At 39.8% G+C, this 18,980-nt stretch overlaps 1 protein-coding gene across 8 annotated transcripts in view; it reads right to left on the bottom strand.

Moving 5' to 3' along the window:
* Positions 1 to 18,980, bottom strand: part of LOC128226886 (endophilin-A3-like) — a 65,648-nt gene that overhangs the window by 34,821 nt on the left and 11,847 nt on the right. For all 8 annotated transcript variants that reach the window (XM_052936993.1, XM_052936999.1, XM_052936991.1 and 5 more), the window contains exon 5: positions 1,427 to 1,560. In XM_052936993.1, coding sequence (XP_052792953.1) covers positions 1,427 to 1,560 — 134 coding nt within the window. The remainder of the gene's footprint in view (positions 1 to 1,426; positions 1,561 to 18,980) is intronic.

The following is an 18,980-nucleotide window of genomic DNA, read 5'->3' on the forward strand; positions in this document are numbered from 1 at the left end:
CCTTTGACCCGATGAGCCCCAAAAACAATAGGGGTCAGCTACTGGTCAGGCCCAACCTCCAAGTCAAGTTTGAGGGCCATGGGTGCAGACATTGTCAAGTTATCACTCGGACGACCTTTTACCATTCTGGTCAGGCCCAACCTCCAAGTCAAGTTTGAGGGCCATGGGTGCAGACATTGTCAAGTTATCACTCGGACGACCTTTTACCATTCAAGGTCACTGTGACCTTGACCTTTGACCCGATGAGCCCCAAAATCAATAGGGGTCATCTACTGGTCAGGCCCAACCTTCATGTGAAGTTTCATGACCATACGTCCAGGAATTGTTGAGTTATCACTCGGACAAGCTTTGGTCTACCGACGGACCGACCGACCGACCAACCGACCGACCGACATACAGCCATGCCTGTGCAAAGCAATATACCCCTCTTCTTCGAAGGGGGGCATAATAATAAGCCACACATATGATATACCTGAGGCTGGAGTCCCATCATAATAATAAGTTACAGATATGATATACCACAGGCTGGAGTCACATCATAATAATAAGTTACAGATATGATATACCTGAGGCTGGAGTCCCATCATAATAATAAGCCACACATATGATATACCTCAGGCTGGAGTCCCATCATAATAATAAGTTACAGATATGATATACCTGAGGCTGGAGTCCCATCATAATAATAAGCCACACATAATTATGATATACCTGAGGCTGGATTCCCATCATAATAATAAGCCACACATATGATATACCTGAGGCTGGAGTCTCATCATAATAATAAGCCACACATATGATATACCTGAGGCTGGAGTCCCATCATAATAATAAGTTACAGATATGATATACCTGAGGCTGGAGCCTCATCATAATAATAAGCCACAGCTATAATATACCTGAGGCTGGAGTCTCATCATCATAATAAGCTACAAAAGTGATATGCCGAAGGCAGAAGTCTCATCATTAAAACAAGCCACAGGTGTGATTTGCTGAAGGCAGGAGTCTCATCATCACAAAAAGACACGGTTGTGATACCTGAGGCTGGAGTCTATCATCATAATAAGCCATGGGTGTGATATACCTGAGGCTGGAGTCTATCATCATAATAAGCCATGGGTGTGATATACCTGAGGCTGGAGTCTCATCATCATAATAAGCCATGGGTGTGATATACCTGAGGCTGGAGTCTATCATCATAATAAGCCATGGGTGTGATATACCTGAGGCTGGAGTCTCATCATCATAATAAGCCACAGTGCAATGACCGAGTCTTATCATAACAATAAGCCATGTAATGACAAAACGACATTACTATTGTTGTACTTTCTTGAATTTATTACCCATTATATTCCTAGAAAATATCATATGATGCATTAGTTATCTGTCTTGTCAGCCCCAAGATTTTCCTTTATTTTCCACTTACATTGACTTCCTTGAGGTCCTTCCCCTGTAAGTGTGACAATGGCTCAAGAAAGTTCTGTTTTACATTGTCCTCCAGCGAGTATTTCACCTCCGCGAGACGCTTGAATGACTCCCCTGCCTCCTGCAGGCTCTGACCTGAAATATAAGTCAAACAACTATAACTAGATGCACGTATCAATGTTTCACTCTGTGGTAAGTGGAAGGCAGGTACATAGTGGGCAACCATCATGGTTCCCAGTGTATATCCAGATGGACATATCAATGTTTCGCTCTGTGGTAAGGGGAAGGCAAGTACATAGTGGGCAACCATCATGGTTCCCAGTGTAAAACCAGATGCACATATCAATGTTTCGCTCTGTGGTAAGTGGAAGGCAGGTACATAGTGAACAACCATCATGGTTCCCAGTGTAAAACCAGATGCACATATCAATGTTTCGCACTGTGGTAAGTGGAAGGCAGCTACATAGTGAACAACCATCATGGTTCCCAGTGTATAACCAGATGCACATATCAATGTTTCGCTCTGTGGTAAGGGGAAGGCAGGTACATAGTGAACAACCATCATGGTTCCCAGTGTATAACCAGATGCACATATCAATGTTTTGCTCTGTGGTAAGGGGAAGGCAGGTACATAGTGGGCGACCATCATGGTTCCCAGTGTATAACCAGATGCATGTGTCAATGTTTCGCTCTGTGGAGAGGGGAAGGCAGGTACATAGTGGGCAACCATCATGGTTCCCAGTGTATAACCAGATGCACATATCAATGTTTCACTCTGTGGTAAGTGGAAGGCAGGTACATAGTGGGCAATCATCATGGTTCCCAGTGTATAACCAGATGCACATATCAATGTTTCACTCTGTGGTAAGTGGAAGGCAGGTACATAGTGAACAACCATCATGGTTCCCAGTGTATAACCAGATGCACATATCAATATTTCGCTCTGTGGTAAGTGGAAGGCAGGTACATAGTGAACAACCATCATGGTTCCCAGTGTATAACCAGATGCACATATCAATGTTTCGCTCTGTGGTAAGGGGAAGGCAGGTACATAGTGAACAACCATCATGATTCCCAGTGTATAACCAGATGCACATATCAATGTTTTGCTCTGTGGTAAGGGGAAGGCAGGTACATAGTGGACAACCATCATGGTTCCCAGTGTATAACCAGATGCACATATCAATGTTTCGCTCTGTGGTAAGTGGAAGGCAGGTACATAGTGAACAACCATCATGGTTCCCAGTGTAAAACCAGATGCACATATCAATGTTTCGCTCTGTGGTAAGTGGAAGGCAGGTACATAGTGAACAACCATCATGGTTCCCAGTGTAAAACCAGATGCACATATCAATGTTTCGCACTGTGGTAAGTGGAAGGCAGGTACATAGTGAACAACCATCATGGTTCCCAGTGTATAACCAGATGCACATATCAATGTTTCGCTCTGTGGTAAGGGGAAGGCAGGTACATAGTGAACAACCATCATGGTTCCCAGTGTATATCCAGATGGACATATCAATGTTTCGCTCTGTGGTAAGGGGAAGGCAGGTACATAGGGTGCGACCATCATGGTTCCCAGTGTATAACCAGATGCATGTGTCAATGTTTCGCTCTGTGGAGAGGGGAAGGCAGGTACATAGTGGGCAACCATCATGGTTCCCAGTGTATAACCAGATGCACATATCAATGTTTCACTCTGTGGTAAGTGGAAGGCAGGTACATAGTGGGCAATCATCATGGTTCCCAGTGTATAACCAGATGCACATATCAATGTTTCACTCTGTGGTAAGTGGAAGGCAGGTACATAGTGAACAACCATCATGGTTCCCAGTGTATAACCAGATGCACATATCAATATTTCGCTCTGTGGTAAGTGGAAGGCAGGTACATAGTGAACAACCATCATGGTTCCCAGTGTATAACCAGATGCACATATCAATGTTTCGCTCTGTGGTAAGGGGAAGGCAGGTACATAGTGAACAACCATCATGATTCCCAGTGTATAACCAGATGCACATATCAATGTTTTGCTCTGTGGTAAGGGGAAGGCAGGTACATAGTGGACAACCATCATGGTTCCCAGTGTATAACCAGATGCACATATCAATGTTTCGCTCTGTGGTAAGTGGAAGGCAGGTACATAGTGAACAACCATCATGGTTCCCAGTGTATAACCAGATGCACATATCAATGTTTCGCTCTGTGGTAAGGGGAAGGCAGGTACATAGTGGGCAACCATCATGGTTCCCAGTGTATATCCAGATGGACATATCAATGTTTCGCTCTGTGGTAAGGGGAAGGCAAGTACATAGTGGGCAACCATCATGGTTCCCAGTGTAAAACCAGATGCACATATCAATGTTTTGCTCTGTGGTAAGGGGAAGGCAGGTACATAGTGGGCAACCATCATGGTTCCCAGTGTATATCCAGATGGACATATCAATGTTTCGCTCTGTGGTAAGGGGAAGGCAGGTACATAGGGTGCGACCATCATGGTTCCCAGTGTATAACCAGATGCATGTGTCAATGTTTCGCTCTGTGGAGAGGGGAAGGCAGGTACATAGTGGGCAACCATCATGGTTCCCAGTGTATAACCAGATGCATGTATCAATGTTTCGCTCTGTGGAGAGGGGAAGGCAGGTACATAGTGGGCAACCATCATGGTTCCCAGTGTATAACCAGATGCATGTGTCAATGTTTCGCTCTGTGGAGAGGGGAAGGCAGGTACATAGTGGGCAACCATCATGGTTCCCAGTGTATAACTAGATGCATATATCAATGGTTTGCTCTGTGCCTTAAGTCTGGAATTAATAATGCAATGTTGCTGTTGATTGAACTTGGTCAAGATATTAAGTCAAAATAACATTTTCATCCAGATTAGAATAGATGTTCGTATGACATAGTGGACAAACTGGTATTGGTCAAATTTGGACTATTCAGGGCCAATTGTGTTTCATGGCAGTCCAAACAAAATATATGCCAGGTTCCACCTATGTACTAGACATTTAACAACATTAGAAAAATAGTGATGTTTGTTACAAGAAAAAGAAATTTGGTTGAATGTAACCACTGTAAAATCAATAAAGTACCCAAAGAGTACAATCGATGCTGTGAAATATAAACATAAAACAGGGGATCATGGTGATCTAGAATGTTCAACATTTTTTTTTTCAGCAACCATTCAGCTTCAAAACGTATAAAGATGGTCTGATAAGGTATAACAAAAAAAAAACATATAATGCATTCTGAAAACTTCCCAGTCAAATCAGAATCATTACTTCAACAGTTGTTGGGTGTAGAGATTTCCAATGCTTATAATACGTGTCTTGCAGCTCAGATTGAAATAAACCAGCAATTCATGTCAAGGGATTAACTATTGGTCAAGAAAAACTTCAAGGCTTTCCACTTTCCATATCCTTTGGTTAAAAAAGTTACAACGTACAGCTAAAATTCTGAATGCTTTTCTCTTTACTCTGAAAAACAAGAGGCCCAAGAGGCTCTACTCAGGCATGGCTCTTGTGGTCATTTTCAATCCAGAACATGTACGTATGAGTAATAGGCAACAAATATATAGTTCAATTTTTGTATTAGGGTTAGCTAAAAAATGCTGCATGTTCAACATCTGAGGACAGAAAGTGTTGTAGGCAGATTAGTTGCATGAACTATTTTAAAATGTGCCAAGTAAAGGTAATCTGAGGGTAAAACAATATTTGCTTTCAAAACTGTACTCATGGTCAAAATTTCATTTCTGTAGCTTTAAAAATAAAAAAGTTGGTCAAAAGGTCAAAGTCAAGGACATCCGAGGACAACATTGATGCTCGTTTGCAAAACTGTGCACATGTTCAAAATTTCATTGCTGTAGCTTTAAAAATTAAAAAGTAAGTCAAAAAAGGTGGGGCCAGCTTTTGCCCAAGGGGCATAATTTCAAATGTTTTACTAGACGGTCATCATACGATGCCTCACAACAAATATCAAAGGCCTTGTGGTTTGAAACAAGAAGATTTTGAAAATATTTCTGAAATAAGTCTCTAGGAAACTTGTGACCCCCAGGGCAGTGCCAGTTTTGACCCTAGGGGCATAAATTGAACAACCATGGTAGTGGACCACTAAATAAAGCCTTGTTCAAAATAGCAAGTATCTGCATAGCTGTTTCAGACGAAAAGGTTTTTAACATTTCCCAATTTAAGTATACCAAACCTGTGAACACTGGGTGTGCCCAGTTATGACCCTAGGGGCATAATTTGAACAAACATTTACAAGCAATTGTGACTTTACATGTAAACTTGGCTCAAAATAGACTTCGCTCATGTAGACTTGGCTAAAAATAGACTTGGCTAAAAATAGCATTTTTTTTATACTTTCAAGACCCATAATCTAGGCATGCATGGGCGGATCTGGCTGGTTTTCGAAAGGAGCCGAGCTCTAATGGATATCTAACTACTGTACAAGTTTCATCGAGATACAATCAAAACTGAAGACTGTATCCTGTTAACAAGAAATTGTTTGCAAATGCACACACGCACGGATGCACATACTACGTACACATTACCATCGGTTAAGCTCTTCTGGCCTTTGGCCAGTAGAGCTAAAAATGAAAAAAAAAAAAAAAAATTCTGTCCACCTTCTTCAGAGGGATATATTGAATCATCCTTCTAACCTTCAATTGTCTGATATCACCACCCAGGGGATATATAGTTACCAACTCCAGAAACATCAATAATCTTGTTCCACTTTGTGTACAAACTGTCAATCCCTGTTCAGAAACAATGTACAGGCACATTGGTAATAACAAGCACGTCCTCCACTTGTTTGCCAGACTTGCCTTCAAATTCAAATTTTATATACTGGCCTGTTACAATTCCTGCAATTACCTAAAATATGACTGCACTTCTTAACCAGCTACTGGCCACTATAAACTCCCTGTTAACTAAGTTTAAATACTTATTGCACCCAAAACCCAAGTTATTGAGATCATACATGATAAAGAGCTCAATGTCAACAACAATGATGGTGCATAGTATAAGTGAATGGCATTGCAGTTAATCTGCATGGTTGTTATAGAGCAGTCACACCCTGGTGATTCTTCTTGTTACTGTTCTGATATGGGAGTTAATGTGCAGATGGAAACAAAATAAACACACTAAAACATGGTAGAAGTGAAGTTGGAGTACTATCCCCAAGCATCATGGGTCTCTTTGATACTCAACATTTTGTTTTGGGGGGGTCCCATGGGAATGCTCTTTAAGTTGGAAGCCCCGCAGCAAGAACATCATGTTCTGATACAGATTTTCTGCATCACATGAACATGTTGCTTGTGTTTTTAATATATAGATCACATATATCTCCTAGGTTAACATTGCATTCAGGGGCCCTTGTATAAGTGAACTTTTCTGACAGAAAAAAGAGTGGTAATTTTGGGGTGAAAATGTTTATCTGGAATCTGGAATTGTTCCTATACTGAATATTATACTTATTAAATACTTGCACAACAATTGCAACATTGCCTCCACCAGGTCTCAATGCCTTATTTTCCAATGCCAGACCTCCTGGTCCATAATTTCCTCGTCGATATAAACACTTCATTTCCTGTTTAGACTCAATCAATGTAACAATGGGGGAAGCGGTCTGTTTAAATATCTATGCAGTGTCTGGATACTGTGAGTGGGAGACAGAAGATGTATATTCAATTTTTGAAAAGAAATCTTGTCTTCATTCAGCTGTTGATTTCAAATTTGTTCGGTCTCTCCACAGTGCTGCGGTCTCTCCACAGTGCTCAGGGCTCTCGCGAGGGGGCGACTTGGGCGAAGTGGTCGCCTAAAATTCCCAGACTTCGCCCATTTGTATCATCAAAGAGACATTGACTTCGCCGAAAATTTTAGCACATTGTAAATCTGTCAATCAGCGAGTATTTGGCCAATGTCCCATTAGTCAAAACATCACAATAAGCCATTCATACAAATTGGTAATCGGATAATTGGGCCGTGTCATTCAATTACCAAAACATCGCCAGTAGGCGGAGCTATTGAAAGTTAACCAATCAGAATGTACATTCAGAAGACCCTGATCAAATGATATAAGTTCGTTAAAATGAGATAGAATTGGAGACATAATTATGAAATATCGTGTCAAGCATTAATTTATGTTAAAAAGTAATTAATATATGTATTGAACAAACAATGCAAGACATTTAAACATTGTTGCTTTGGAAGCAGACGGTCATAGCCATCTCGGGCCATTGGCAAGTAGGCGCTAAGAAAATCAATAACATGACGTATCACCAAATATTTGATTGGTTTTAGTGAAATGTTCATGATGAAAAATGATTTGTAAATACAAAAAAATATTATTTTTTTGCTTTATGTAGAGTATACTTACAGTAATTTTCTCCTGTCACAGTTATGGTGTCAAAAAAAATCGGCGAGATCGCCATTTTGTCAGAACAATTTTCCGAGTTAATTTTTCAACTTCCCATTATGTATTGGTAAATTTTTCATCAAGGACACTGATTTAAATGTCATTTGGTTCTTAAATGTCAGCATATTTAAAATTATTTAGCCAGAGACAAGTAAATAACAGCACAGCTGAATGTGACATTCGTACCCTATCCCGAACGTACCAAAACAAGATTCGTCCCCCTACTTTATTGACAGTTCATTTATGAGGTCATTATGATTATTTCAAATCCTTAGATGTATTTTTTTGGTTCATTTTAGATGCTATTTGGAGATAAATTATGTGACATTGACAAATACACTTTTGCTGAGCCAAAAATGATACATTATTTTATGAACATTTTATATAGTTATAGCAATCAATTTGAATGTGAATATAAACTGAGGTGTGTGGTATGGCATAGTTTTTGTATCAGGTGTTATAAAAAGTTTCACTTCTCCCTAAAGTCTCCCCACTTCTCCCTAAATTGACTGAAGGGAGAAGTCACTTCTCCCAAAATTTTCAGCCTAGTGAGAGCCCTGCAGTGCTGCGGGGAAGATCATAATTATGTTATGCCTACCAAAGCTATCAGTTATAAGCCATGATAAGTTAAGTGAGACAAACCAAGGGCCATAACTCATGGGTGTAAAAGGTCACAAAGTTGTGTTTAAAATGGAACCTTATTAACAATACACACAATTGGTACCTCATTTAGGCCTGTACAGACTGAACAAAAATAACTATTGTTTGAAGAGAGGGAGCAGCTAATATTGCAAAACAAAAGTGACAAATCAAGGACCATAACTCTTTCTTGGGCAATATCTTACTGGTTGTCAACAGTGTTTGAGATGATTACACACAAATGAAACGGCATTACTTTTTTTACTATAAAATATGATTTGACATAAATTTGACAATCCAAGGGCCATAACTCAAGTTAAATAGTTGACAAGATTAATTTTATCTCATTTCATCAGTTCATAAAGGGCCATAATTCTGGGATGACTGGAGTGATCTAACTGGCTACAATGTATAAAACTCATGTGAGATAAACTGCCTGAATACATTTTGAAAAATTTGGTTATCATTCAATACACACTTCTTAAGTAACAGATCAGACAGGGTTAATTTGGTGTAATTTTGACAATTTACAGGCAATATTCTTATAAACAGTAAAGAGATTGAAGAAATCTGGCTAACATACTCATCCAAAAAATAATATGCACAAACATTGTTACCAATTTGGTACACATGGAAGATTGGATAAATCTATTTAAATTAGGAAGCGCACAATTTTTCAACACTAAATACCAAATAGGAAATGTACAGGAATATACCAGCTAGTGTTGCATGCAACACTCAACCAATATGTTCAAACAATGGCACCATAAAATGTATTATTCAAGTTCAATAGCCTTTTAAAATATAGCTGACAAAAATTATTTGCTGTCAAAAAATTTCCATATGGAAAGGCTTCTAGTAAACAAATATGCAGATTTAACTGAGATAATCAATCAACAACAGTTTAAGAACCTAGGATAGAGTTTCAACAGTTGTACAACGTTGATGAAAATACCTCGAAGTAAAGACATAGCTCCTAGGATTCCTCATGAAGTTTCAGAAAATGGTAACATAACAAGTATTATAATTATATCATTTGCCAAATCAAATACTTAAAATTGATTTCACAAATTCAGAAATAGTTTATTTTCTAGGGATGCAAATGAGTGGCAAAATTGATATTTGAATCTTCGGTAATTCTTTCAATCGAATATTCGAATATTACTACTATTATTATTCACTAAAGTAATTAAAGCCAGGGCATTTTTACCCTACTATGTCGTAGCCAGTATGCGCGGCAGACCTGATTTTCCCCAAATGAGCCTTTGAAATTCTCCATTTTCAGGAAGAAAAAAGAAAAACATTATAAACAGACAAACAACAAAATTGAATAATTCAATTCCACTGCCTTCCTATTTGTGAAATTAGATGGATTCCTAATCAAATAGTGTTTTGCGCCAATGGAGGGTCTTTCCATAGGATGATCAGCCTTGTTCTGAGATTGACCTTTTAATCGACTACATATAACTATGGAAAACCCAAACCAACTTTGGTCCTAATAAAATAGTAAAACAAAAACATTTCAAAGCACGAACATTGTATCAAAACATGGAAAACAGTTTAAAGCACATATATTTAACAACATTATTGTAGCACATGGCATTCATATCATCATGTCGATTTGAGCTATATTGCACAGCTTAATTTGCAGCTAATACCTGCTGTCCACTCAGGGATGATAACAGAGCCAAGTTGCCAATCCTGAAAATGTCTGCGTGGGGTTCAGGGGGCCGCTCAAGGCCCACGATGGGTCCAGAGCAAAGCCCTGGTGGGGGGACAAGGGGGGCAAAGCCCCCCGAAGCTTTCCGTATTTCAGGGTTTCTTATACCTTTTTTTGCCTTAGAATAGTGTTCAAGGGGTACACCTTTCGGTTTGGTAGATATAATTATGTTCAACACGAGACATCCACTATCATAACAATTATCAGGAACCTTAGCAGTGAAGTAACACCTTTGTCTTTAAACAAAGTTAAATTTACTTTTTTTTTACCTGAAGTCACATAGAAGTAGACATGTACCCGAAATTTTGGTTCAGTTGTCCACTTCCCATAAAACTCAACTGGCTACATATGATCATGTGTATGAACAGTCTACATTGTGGAATGTTTGATTTATAATAATGAACAACATATCAATTATCATGCTTGCAAATGTTTATTGTAAACGTGTTATTTATTCAATTTTTATGTATCATAAGAGTATTTATTCCATTTTATGCACATTTGATAAGAATATAATGTTATTAATTATTATATATTTTTCCAAGTAATATCCAAACGGGACTTAAATGCTTTGGCAGCGAAGCCGTTGTGGACATGGTGGACTTTGACGTATTCTTGTCCCCAAGCCAGATTTTTTCCCCTCATTGTGTTACATGAGTCCAGTAGCACACAAACTAGATTGTCCCATGGCAGTTCAAGTCTCTCAAACAGGCTTTCAAATTCTATGAAAATTGATTCAAAATCAGCCCTTGTGATTTTTAAGGAGGCCAAATGTCTCAACACTATTTCTTTCTCTATAGCAGAAAAATAGCTGCAACAGTTTTCTCATTGTTTGTGTTTGTTGACTTGTCTAAGTTGAAACAAAACCGAGTTTCACGTAACTCCTCTACATGTTCATCTGACATCATTGAAATGGCTAGCCACTCCGTAAGTCATCTTGTATGATGCTGTACACCTTTGAAGTTTTAATTCGCTGAGAGCTTTTGTATCTTTGGCAAGTGTCTTAACTTCTCTTGAGTAAGTCTCACTACCGTGGTACCAGGGAGCATGTTCAGCCATAAATCCAAGTATCGTGGCCTCTGCATTGAATTATCAGTCATTGACAGGAACAACTGTATGCACTGGCTGAGATGTCTGTTCATCCCTGACTTTTGGAACCATCAACATACTTGGAAATACAATTACAACTATAGAATTTAAATCTCACTCAAACTGGGTCCTCAAGAAGTTTTAGTGAACTGTCTCAAATAGAAAATTAAATGACTGCTCCTACGTAACATATATTACTACTAGCAAAATATACAAAATATTTATTCATTTTTTTTTAAATTTAAACCAACCCAATTTTCATTTGAACCTCCCATTATGGTCAACAGCCACTTCTTATTGAGAGCAATGCTTCAAACATTATGAGAACAATAAAGAAACGGTTTAAACTTCAATCGGCCAAATAAAATTTGTAAAATAAAAATCGATTATTATGACATAATCCGAATCGGGATTTCCGAAATAATGCTACTTGGGCAAAATTCATTCTCAGTGTGATCATATTCTATTAACTTAACAAGAAACGTTTTGGGAATTACTCTTAAAAATAAATGACAAATATACCCTTAAAATCGACGAATCGACGTTTTTAGAAGTTGGTGGTGGTCGTTCTTTTTTCCAATTTTCAAATACTCGTTTATTGGTCTTCGTCGTCTGTCATATCCTGATATGACCATCCGGATACTGTCTTCTAGTCCCTTCGGTAATTTCCATAATCACCGGAAGCTATCTTAACCAATCATATAGCTCGATTGCCAAGACGTAGGTTCGTTAATTTCCGGCTTTACACTTCCGGAAAACTCACCTTTCGTACCCATATTGTTCGAACTGAGCTCGAATCGCTCCCTGTACCCCCCCCCCCCCCCCCCCGAAAAAACTCAACGGATTTACATTAATCTCAAAATTGATCCGTGAGGGTTTAAATCCGGAATTTTATCAACCCTGTCCACTAGGCCCCCTAAGGATTCTCAGAAGCGGAATTCCCAAAATTGGGATGTTTCGGCATGTCTTCGCGTTGTTCTAGAACCCTTCTGTGTCCTGCCTTTACACTTCTGAAAACCTTCTCAGCACTTCGGGCCATATCGGGATCGAAAAACTATGGCATCCAAATTTTAAAAGTCAAAGGTTTATTTTGAGACAGCTTCGGGATTTTCGGCAAACCATCGGGAACAATGCGCTTTGCCAATCATCATGCTGAATCGTTGCAGAAGACGCCAATCATCAGCATAAGAGATGCCGAGCAGGAGCCATATTTCCTGAACTATAAAAGAGTGACAGCAGAAGCGAAGCCGTCAGTTTGCCAATAGTTTTCGAATTGACAACATCAACATTTTTTGGTGTTAATTGAACACTTTTAAAAAAATATCAAAAAGGTGGTATGAAACCAGGTCATCCATACAGTCCTTCAATTCAGAATCATCAAGATCTGGCAGTCTGACATGAAGCCCATGCCCACCCCTCACAGGTCACACCTGATAAACTTATAGTTTGCATCACCTAACGCCAGAAGGACTATGTTAAAGAAGCCGTTGTAATTGTGGTACAAACTTCCCGAACCTGATGGCTTCTTGATTTCCACATGTTTGCCATCGAGGGCACCAAGAGTATGAGGCATATTCCACCTTCTCTCAAATTGGGCAGCCACTTCACGCCAGGCGTTTGGAGTATTGGGAATGGACAGAATGTCATCCTTATACCCATAGGACGAAATAGCATACACTTGCCGCAGAATCATGGAAGTCATACGCCAAGTAGGCATACTTGTCCCCAGATGTCATGTACTACAGCATCATCCCAAGCTTTACCAGCAGGAAGGGCATTATGGAACCTGGTGTCCTTTTTCTGAATGCAAGACATTGTTGGCCTGATCCTCAAATACCTTTTGAAGGAGGAGGCATCTTCATCTCAGAGTTCTTGCATCAATGTGTTGCACTGTCCATATTAAAGCCTCCTGTCATCTGTGAGCAAGGGGCGGACCCACCATCCTTGACGTCTTCTTCTTCTCTGTCTCAAATACAGTGCCAAGGCCAGCATGGCATCAATTTCAGCTTGGATTTGAAACTGAAGTGCAAGGTGAAGGCCTCTAACATCCAGGGAGTCCCACTAGCAACTGATAACAAATTAGTAGTTTGGCATCATTTATATACCCAGACTCTCAACTCCGCAACATTTCAGCATTATATCGCCAATGATTCGGCAACTCTTCTGCAATGTTACTGCAACCTTTCCGCATGATCAGGAAACATTCCGGAGCCAATTCCCGAACTGTTGGCAATCTTCCGTGTCGCATTCAGCTACTTCGAATAGGTTTCGGCGTTTATACGGCAACCTTTCATATGCCACACTGTGAATGTATGCGAATACATGCCAACCGGCCCAATGGCAAAGCTTCGCCCATTTATTGATTAATGATACCGAAAGGTTCCCGAAACCAGCAAAATTATATCGGCAACCCTTCTGAAAAGCATCATTGTTGTAGTGGACGGCAGCTATAAGACAACACATTGGTGATAAAGCAGATTCCTCACCAGTTATTGTAAAAGTAGGGGGACTTTTTGTTATAACAGACGATATGTATCTTAATGACAAATGACATGTGTTTTAATCATCACATTCATGCCTCTGGCATTAGGGGCCAATTGTTATAAAAACAAGACAAACGAACATTATAAACAACAACTGTGTTGTAGGCAAAAAGTGTTTTATTCCCTTTAATGATCTTTTTTTCGAATATTCGAATACCGATTTTGACATTTGATATCAAACGTTTGATCGAATATTCGAATATTCGTTTGCATCCCTATTATTTTCATTATCAAAAATATAAATTCCTAAAAGGTTCTTAGCTTTTCAAAGAATTATGCAATTTATTCCAAAACAAAAGCAAATGTTTTATAATAGCTTGATTCTGTTATATGGGGGTTATTATCAATTTAAAGTAAGATGTTCTATAGAACAGTTATATTTTTATGTAAACAATATATACCATCAGCATTCTTTAAAATGTAAGCAAAATTACAGAATAGCAGAGAATGGCTTTACAAGACATTAAAATTATACAATCAGGATGTACAATAACATATCTCTTGTTTCAAATCTGACATCAAAGAGAAAGCCCTGTTTTTGGTCAATGCCGCTGTCTGGGAAATCACAGATGCATTATATCGGTGAAACCACTTTCTGGACAGAAAGGTTTAGCACTCTGATACAGTATAATGGATATAGCTTTGCTACAGACATTCTTAATGTCAAATAGCTATGGGCAAGGTCACAATAGACATAATAATTACAAGAAAAAAAAACAAACAACATTTTATGATCATGAACATTTTAAAGAAATGCAACCATGCCCGCAAACTTGTATGTAATAAAACTGTCGAGACTTGATCTTGTCAACGTCTGGAAAAGCATGCTTTCATTTTATCCTGCACTGAGACTTGATCTTGACAAAGTCAGAAAGAGCATGTCTCTCATTTGTACCCAGCACTGTGACTAGATCTTGACAAAGTCAGAAAGAGCATGTCTCTCATTTGTACCCAGCACTGTGACTTGATCTTGACAAAGTCAGAAAGAGCATGTCTCTCATTTGTACCCAGCACTGAGACTAGATCTCTACAAAGTCAGGAGAAGCATGCCTCTCATTTGTACCAAGCACTGAGACTAGATCTTGACAAAGTCAGGAGAAGCATGCCTCTCATTTGTACCAAGCACTGAGACTAGATCTTGACAAAGTCTGGAGAAGCATGCCTCTCATTTGTACCAAGCACTGTGACTAGATCTTGACAAAGTCAGGAACAACATGCCTCTCATTTGTACACAGCACTGACACTAGATCTTGACAAAGTCTGGAGAAGCATGCCTCTCATTTGTACCAAGCACTGAGACTAGATCTCTACAAAGTCAGGAGAAGCATGCCTCTCATTTGTACCAAGCACTGAGACTAGATCTTGACAAAGTCAGGAGGAGCATGCCTCTCATTTGTACCAAGCACTGAGACTAGATCTTGACAAAGTCTGGAGAAGCATGCCTCTCATTTGTACCAAGCACTGAGACTAGATCTTGACAAAGTCTGGAGAAGCATGTCTCTCATTTGTACCAAGCACTGAGACTAGATCTTGACAAAGTCTGGAGAAGCATGCCTCTCATTTGTACCAAGCACTGAGACTAGATCTTGACAAAGTCTGGAGAAGCATGCCTCTCATTTGTACCAAGCTCTGAGACTAGATCTTGACAAAGTCTGGAGAAGCATGCCTCTCATTTGTACCAAGCACTGAGACTAGATCTTGACAAAGTCTGGAGAAGCATGCCTCTCATTTGTACCAAGCACTGAGACTAGATCTTGACAAAGTCTGGAGAAGCATGCCTCTCATTTGTACCAAGCACTGAGACTAGATCTTGACAAAGTCAGGAGGAGCATGCCTCTCATTTGTACCCAGCACTGTGACTAGATCTTGACAAAGTCTGGAGAAGCATGCCTCTCATTTGTACCAAGCACTGAGACTTGATCTTGACAAAGTCAGGAGAAGCATGCCTCTCATTTGTACCAAGCACTGAGACTAGATCTTGACAAAGTCTGGAGAAGCATGCCTCTCATTTGTACCAAGCACTGAGACTAGATCTTGACAAAGTCTGGAGAAGCATGCCTCTCATTTGTACCAAGCACTGAGACTAGATCTTGACAAAGTCTGGAGAAGCATGCCTCTCATTTGTACCAAGCTCTGAGACTAGATCTTTACAAAGTCTGGAGAAGCATGCCTCTCATTTGTACCAAGCACTGAGACTAGATCTTGACAAAGTCTGGAGAAGCATGCCTCTCATTTGTACCCAGCACTGACACTAGATCTTGACAAAGTCAGGAGGAGCATGCCTCTCATTTGTACCAAGCACTGAGACTAGATCTTGACAAAGTCAGGAGGAGCATGCCTCTCATTTGTACCAAGCTCTGAGACTAGATCTTTACAAAGTCAGGAGGAGCATGCCTCTCATTTCCAACCAGCACTGAGACTAGATCTTGACACAGTCTGGAAAAGTGAACCTCTTATTTGTTCCCAGCACTGAGACTAGATCTTGACAAAGTTTGGAGAAGCGAGCCTCTCATTTGTACACAGCACTGAGACTAGATCTTGATAAAGTCTGGAGAAGCAAACCTCTTATTTGTACACAGCACTGTGACTAGATCTTGACAAAGTCAGGAGAAGCATGCCTCTCATTTCCACCCAGCACTGAGACTAGATCTTGACAAAGTCAGGAGGAGCATGCCTCTCATTTCCACCCAGCACTGACACTAGAACTTGACAAAGTCAGGAGGAGCATGTCTCTCATTTGCACCCAGCACTGTGACTAGATCTTGACAAAGTCAGGAGGAGCATGCCTCGCATTTGTACCAAGCTCTGAGACTAGATCTTGACAAAGTCAGGAGGAGCATGCCTCTCATTTCCAACCAGCACTGAGACTAGATCTTGACACAGTCTGGAGAAGTGAACCTCTTATTTGTTCCCAGCACTGAGACTAGATCTTGACAAAGTTTGGAGAAGCGAGCCTCTCATTTGTACACAGCACTGAGACTAGATCTTGATAAAGTCTGGAGAAGCGAACCTCTTATTTGTACACAGCACTGTGACTAGATCTTGACAAAGTCAGGAGAAGCATGCCTCTCATTTCCACCCAGCACTGAGACTAGATCTTGACAAAGTCAGGAGGAGCATGCCTCTCATTTCCAACCAGCACTGAGACTAGATCTTGACAAAGTCAGGAGGAGCATGCCTCTCATTTCCACCCAGCACTGACACTAGATCTTGACAAAGTCAGGAGGAGCATGCCTCTCATTTCCACCCAGCACTGACACTAGATCTTGACAAAGTCAGGAGAAGCATGCCTCTCATTTCCACCCAGCACTGAGACTAGATCTTGACAAAGTCAGGAGAAGCATGCCTCTCATTTCCAACCAGCACTGAAACTAGATCTTGACAAAGTTTGGAAAAGCATGCCTCTCATTTCCACCCAGCACTGACACTAGATCTTGACAAAGTCAGGAGAAGCATGCCTCTCATTTGTACCAAGCACTGAGACTAGATCTCTACAAAGTCTGGAGAAGCATGCCTCTCATTTCCACCCAGCACTGACACTAGATCTTGACAAAGTCAGGAGAAGCATGCCTCTCATTTGTACCAAGCACTGAGACTAGATCTCTACAAAGTCTGGAGAAGCGAGCCTCTCATTTGTACCAAGCACTGAGACTAGATCTCAACAAAGTCTGGAGAAGCATGCCTCTCATTTGTACCAAGCACTGTGACTAGATCTTGACAAAGTCTGGAGAAGCATGCCTCTCATCTGTACCAAGCACTGAGACTAGATCTTGACAAAGTCTGGAGAAGCATGCCTCTCATTTGTACCAAGCTCTGAGACTAGATCTCTACAAAGTCTGGAGAAGCGAGCCTCTTATTTGTACCAAGCACTGACACTAGATCTTGACAAAGTCAGGAGAAGCATGCCTCTCATTTGTACCAAGCACTGACACTAGATCTTGACAAAGTCAGGAGAAGCATGCCTCTCATTTGTACCAAGCACTGAGACTAGATCTCTACAAAGTCTGGAGAAGCGAGCCTATTATTTGTACCCAGCAATGAGACTAGATCTTGATAAAGTCAGGAGGAACATGCCTCTCATTTGTACCCAGCACTGTGACTAGATCTTGACAAAGTCTGGAGAAGCGAGCCTTGCATTTGTACCCAGCACTAAGACAAGCTCTCGACAAAGTGTGGAGAAGGGTGCCTCTGATTTGTACCCAGAACTGAGACAAGATCTTGACAAAGCAAGAGAAGCATGCCTCTCATTTGTACATTTGTAGAATTTCATATCTAATTACATCCCTCGTCTCTCGCTGTTTACCAATAGCTGATGGGGGGAAACAGATAACAGAATTTGCACACAAAAATTTCCAGGAATTTCATTTTCGTCTGTGTTCTAATGAAATCTGATACAGCTTCTCAGACATCCCCTATAACTTATGGGGAGGTATTGAAAAATTAACTGGGATTAATAACATTTCTCTGAATTTCGAGACTGTTCGATTCCCATTTGTCTTACATCTAGCCTAAGATTATAATGGTAGAATTTAAGGACAGATACAAAGCATGAAAGAGTAATCATCACTGTTTTATATCAGGGTGTTTTTTTTGGCATGAATCTTTTGCAGCAGATTTTGCCATGCAATTTCCTCTGATACAAGAGATGAAATAAACAACAAAGCAGTAATTCAATATCACAATTATTAAGACATCTTTTATTGATGAATAACTTAGCAATGAACTTCATTCATCCAATTCCATTATGTAATGATGCTTTACTTTATATTATATAGAACATTAAAAACAAACAAATAATTCCAGAAATGCATGTCTTTTACACATTCAGAAGTAATGATGTTGGACTGTAAATTACATGGAAAATAAAAGAAGTCTCTTATGGACTCATATGAACAGGTGTAATGATGCTGGTGTAAATAATATCGAAAATAAAAGCAGTTTCCTTCTATGAACTCTGGTGTAATGGCGCTTGTGTAAATAACATTGAAAATAAAAGCTGTCTCCTACAACGAATTTAGGTGTTATGGCCTGGTGTAAATTACATAGAAAATTAAAGCAATCTTCTCCTATGGACTCATATCATTATGAACAGTTGTAATGGTGCTAGTGTAAATTACATGGAAAATAAAAGAAGTCTTCTCCTATGG

The sequence above is a fragment of the Mya arenaria genome, chromosome 3 (genome assembly GCF_026914265.1).
Source record: "Mya arenaria isolate MELC-2E11 chromosome 3, ASM2691426v1".
Classification (NCBI taxonomy): Eukaryota; Metazoa; Mollusca; class Bivalvia; order Myida; family Myidae; genus Mya; species Mya arenaria.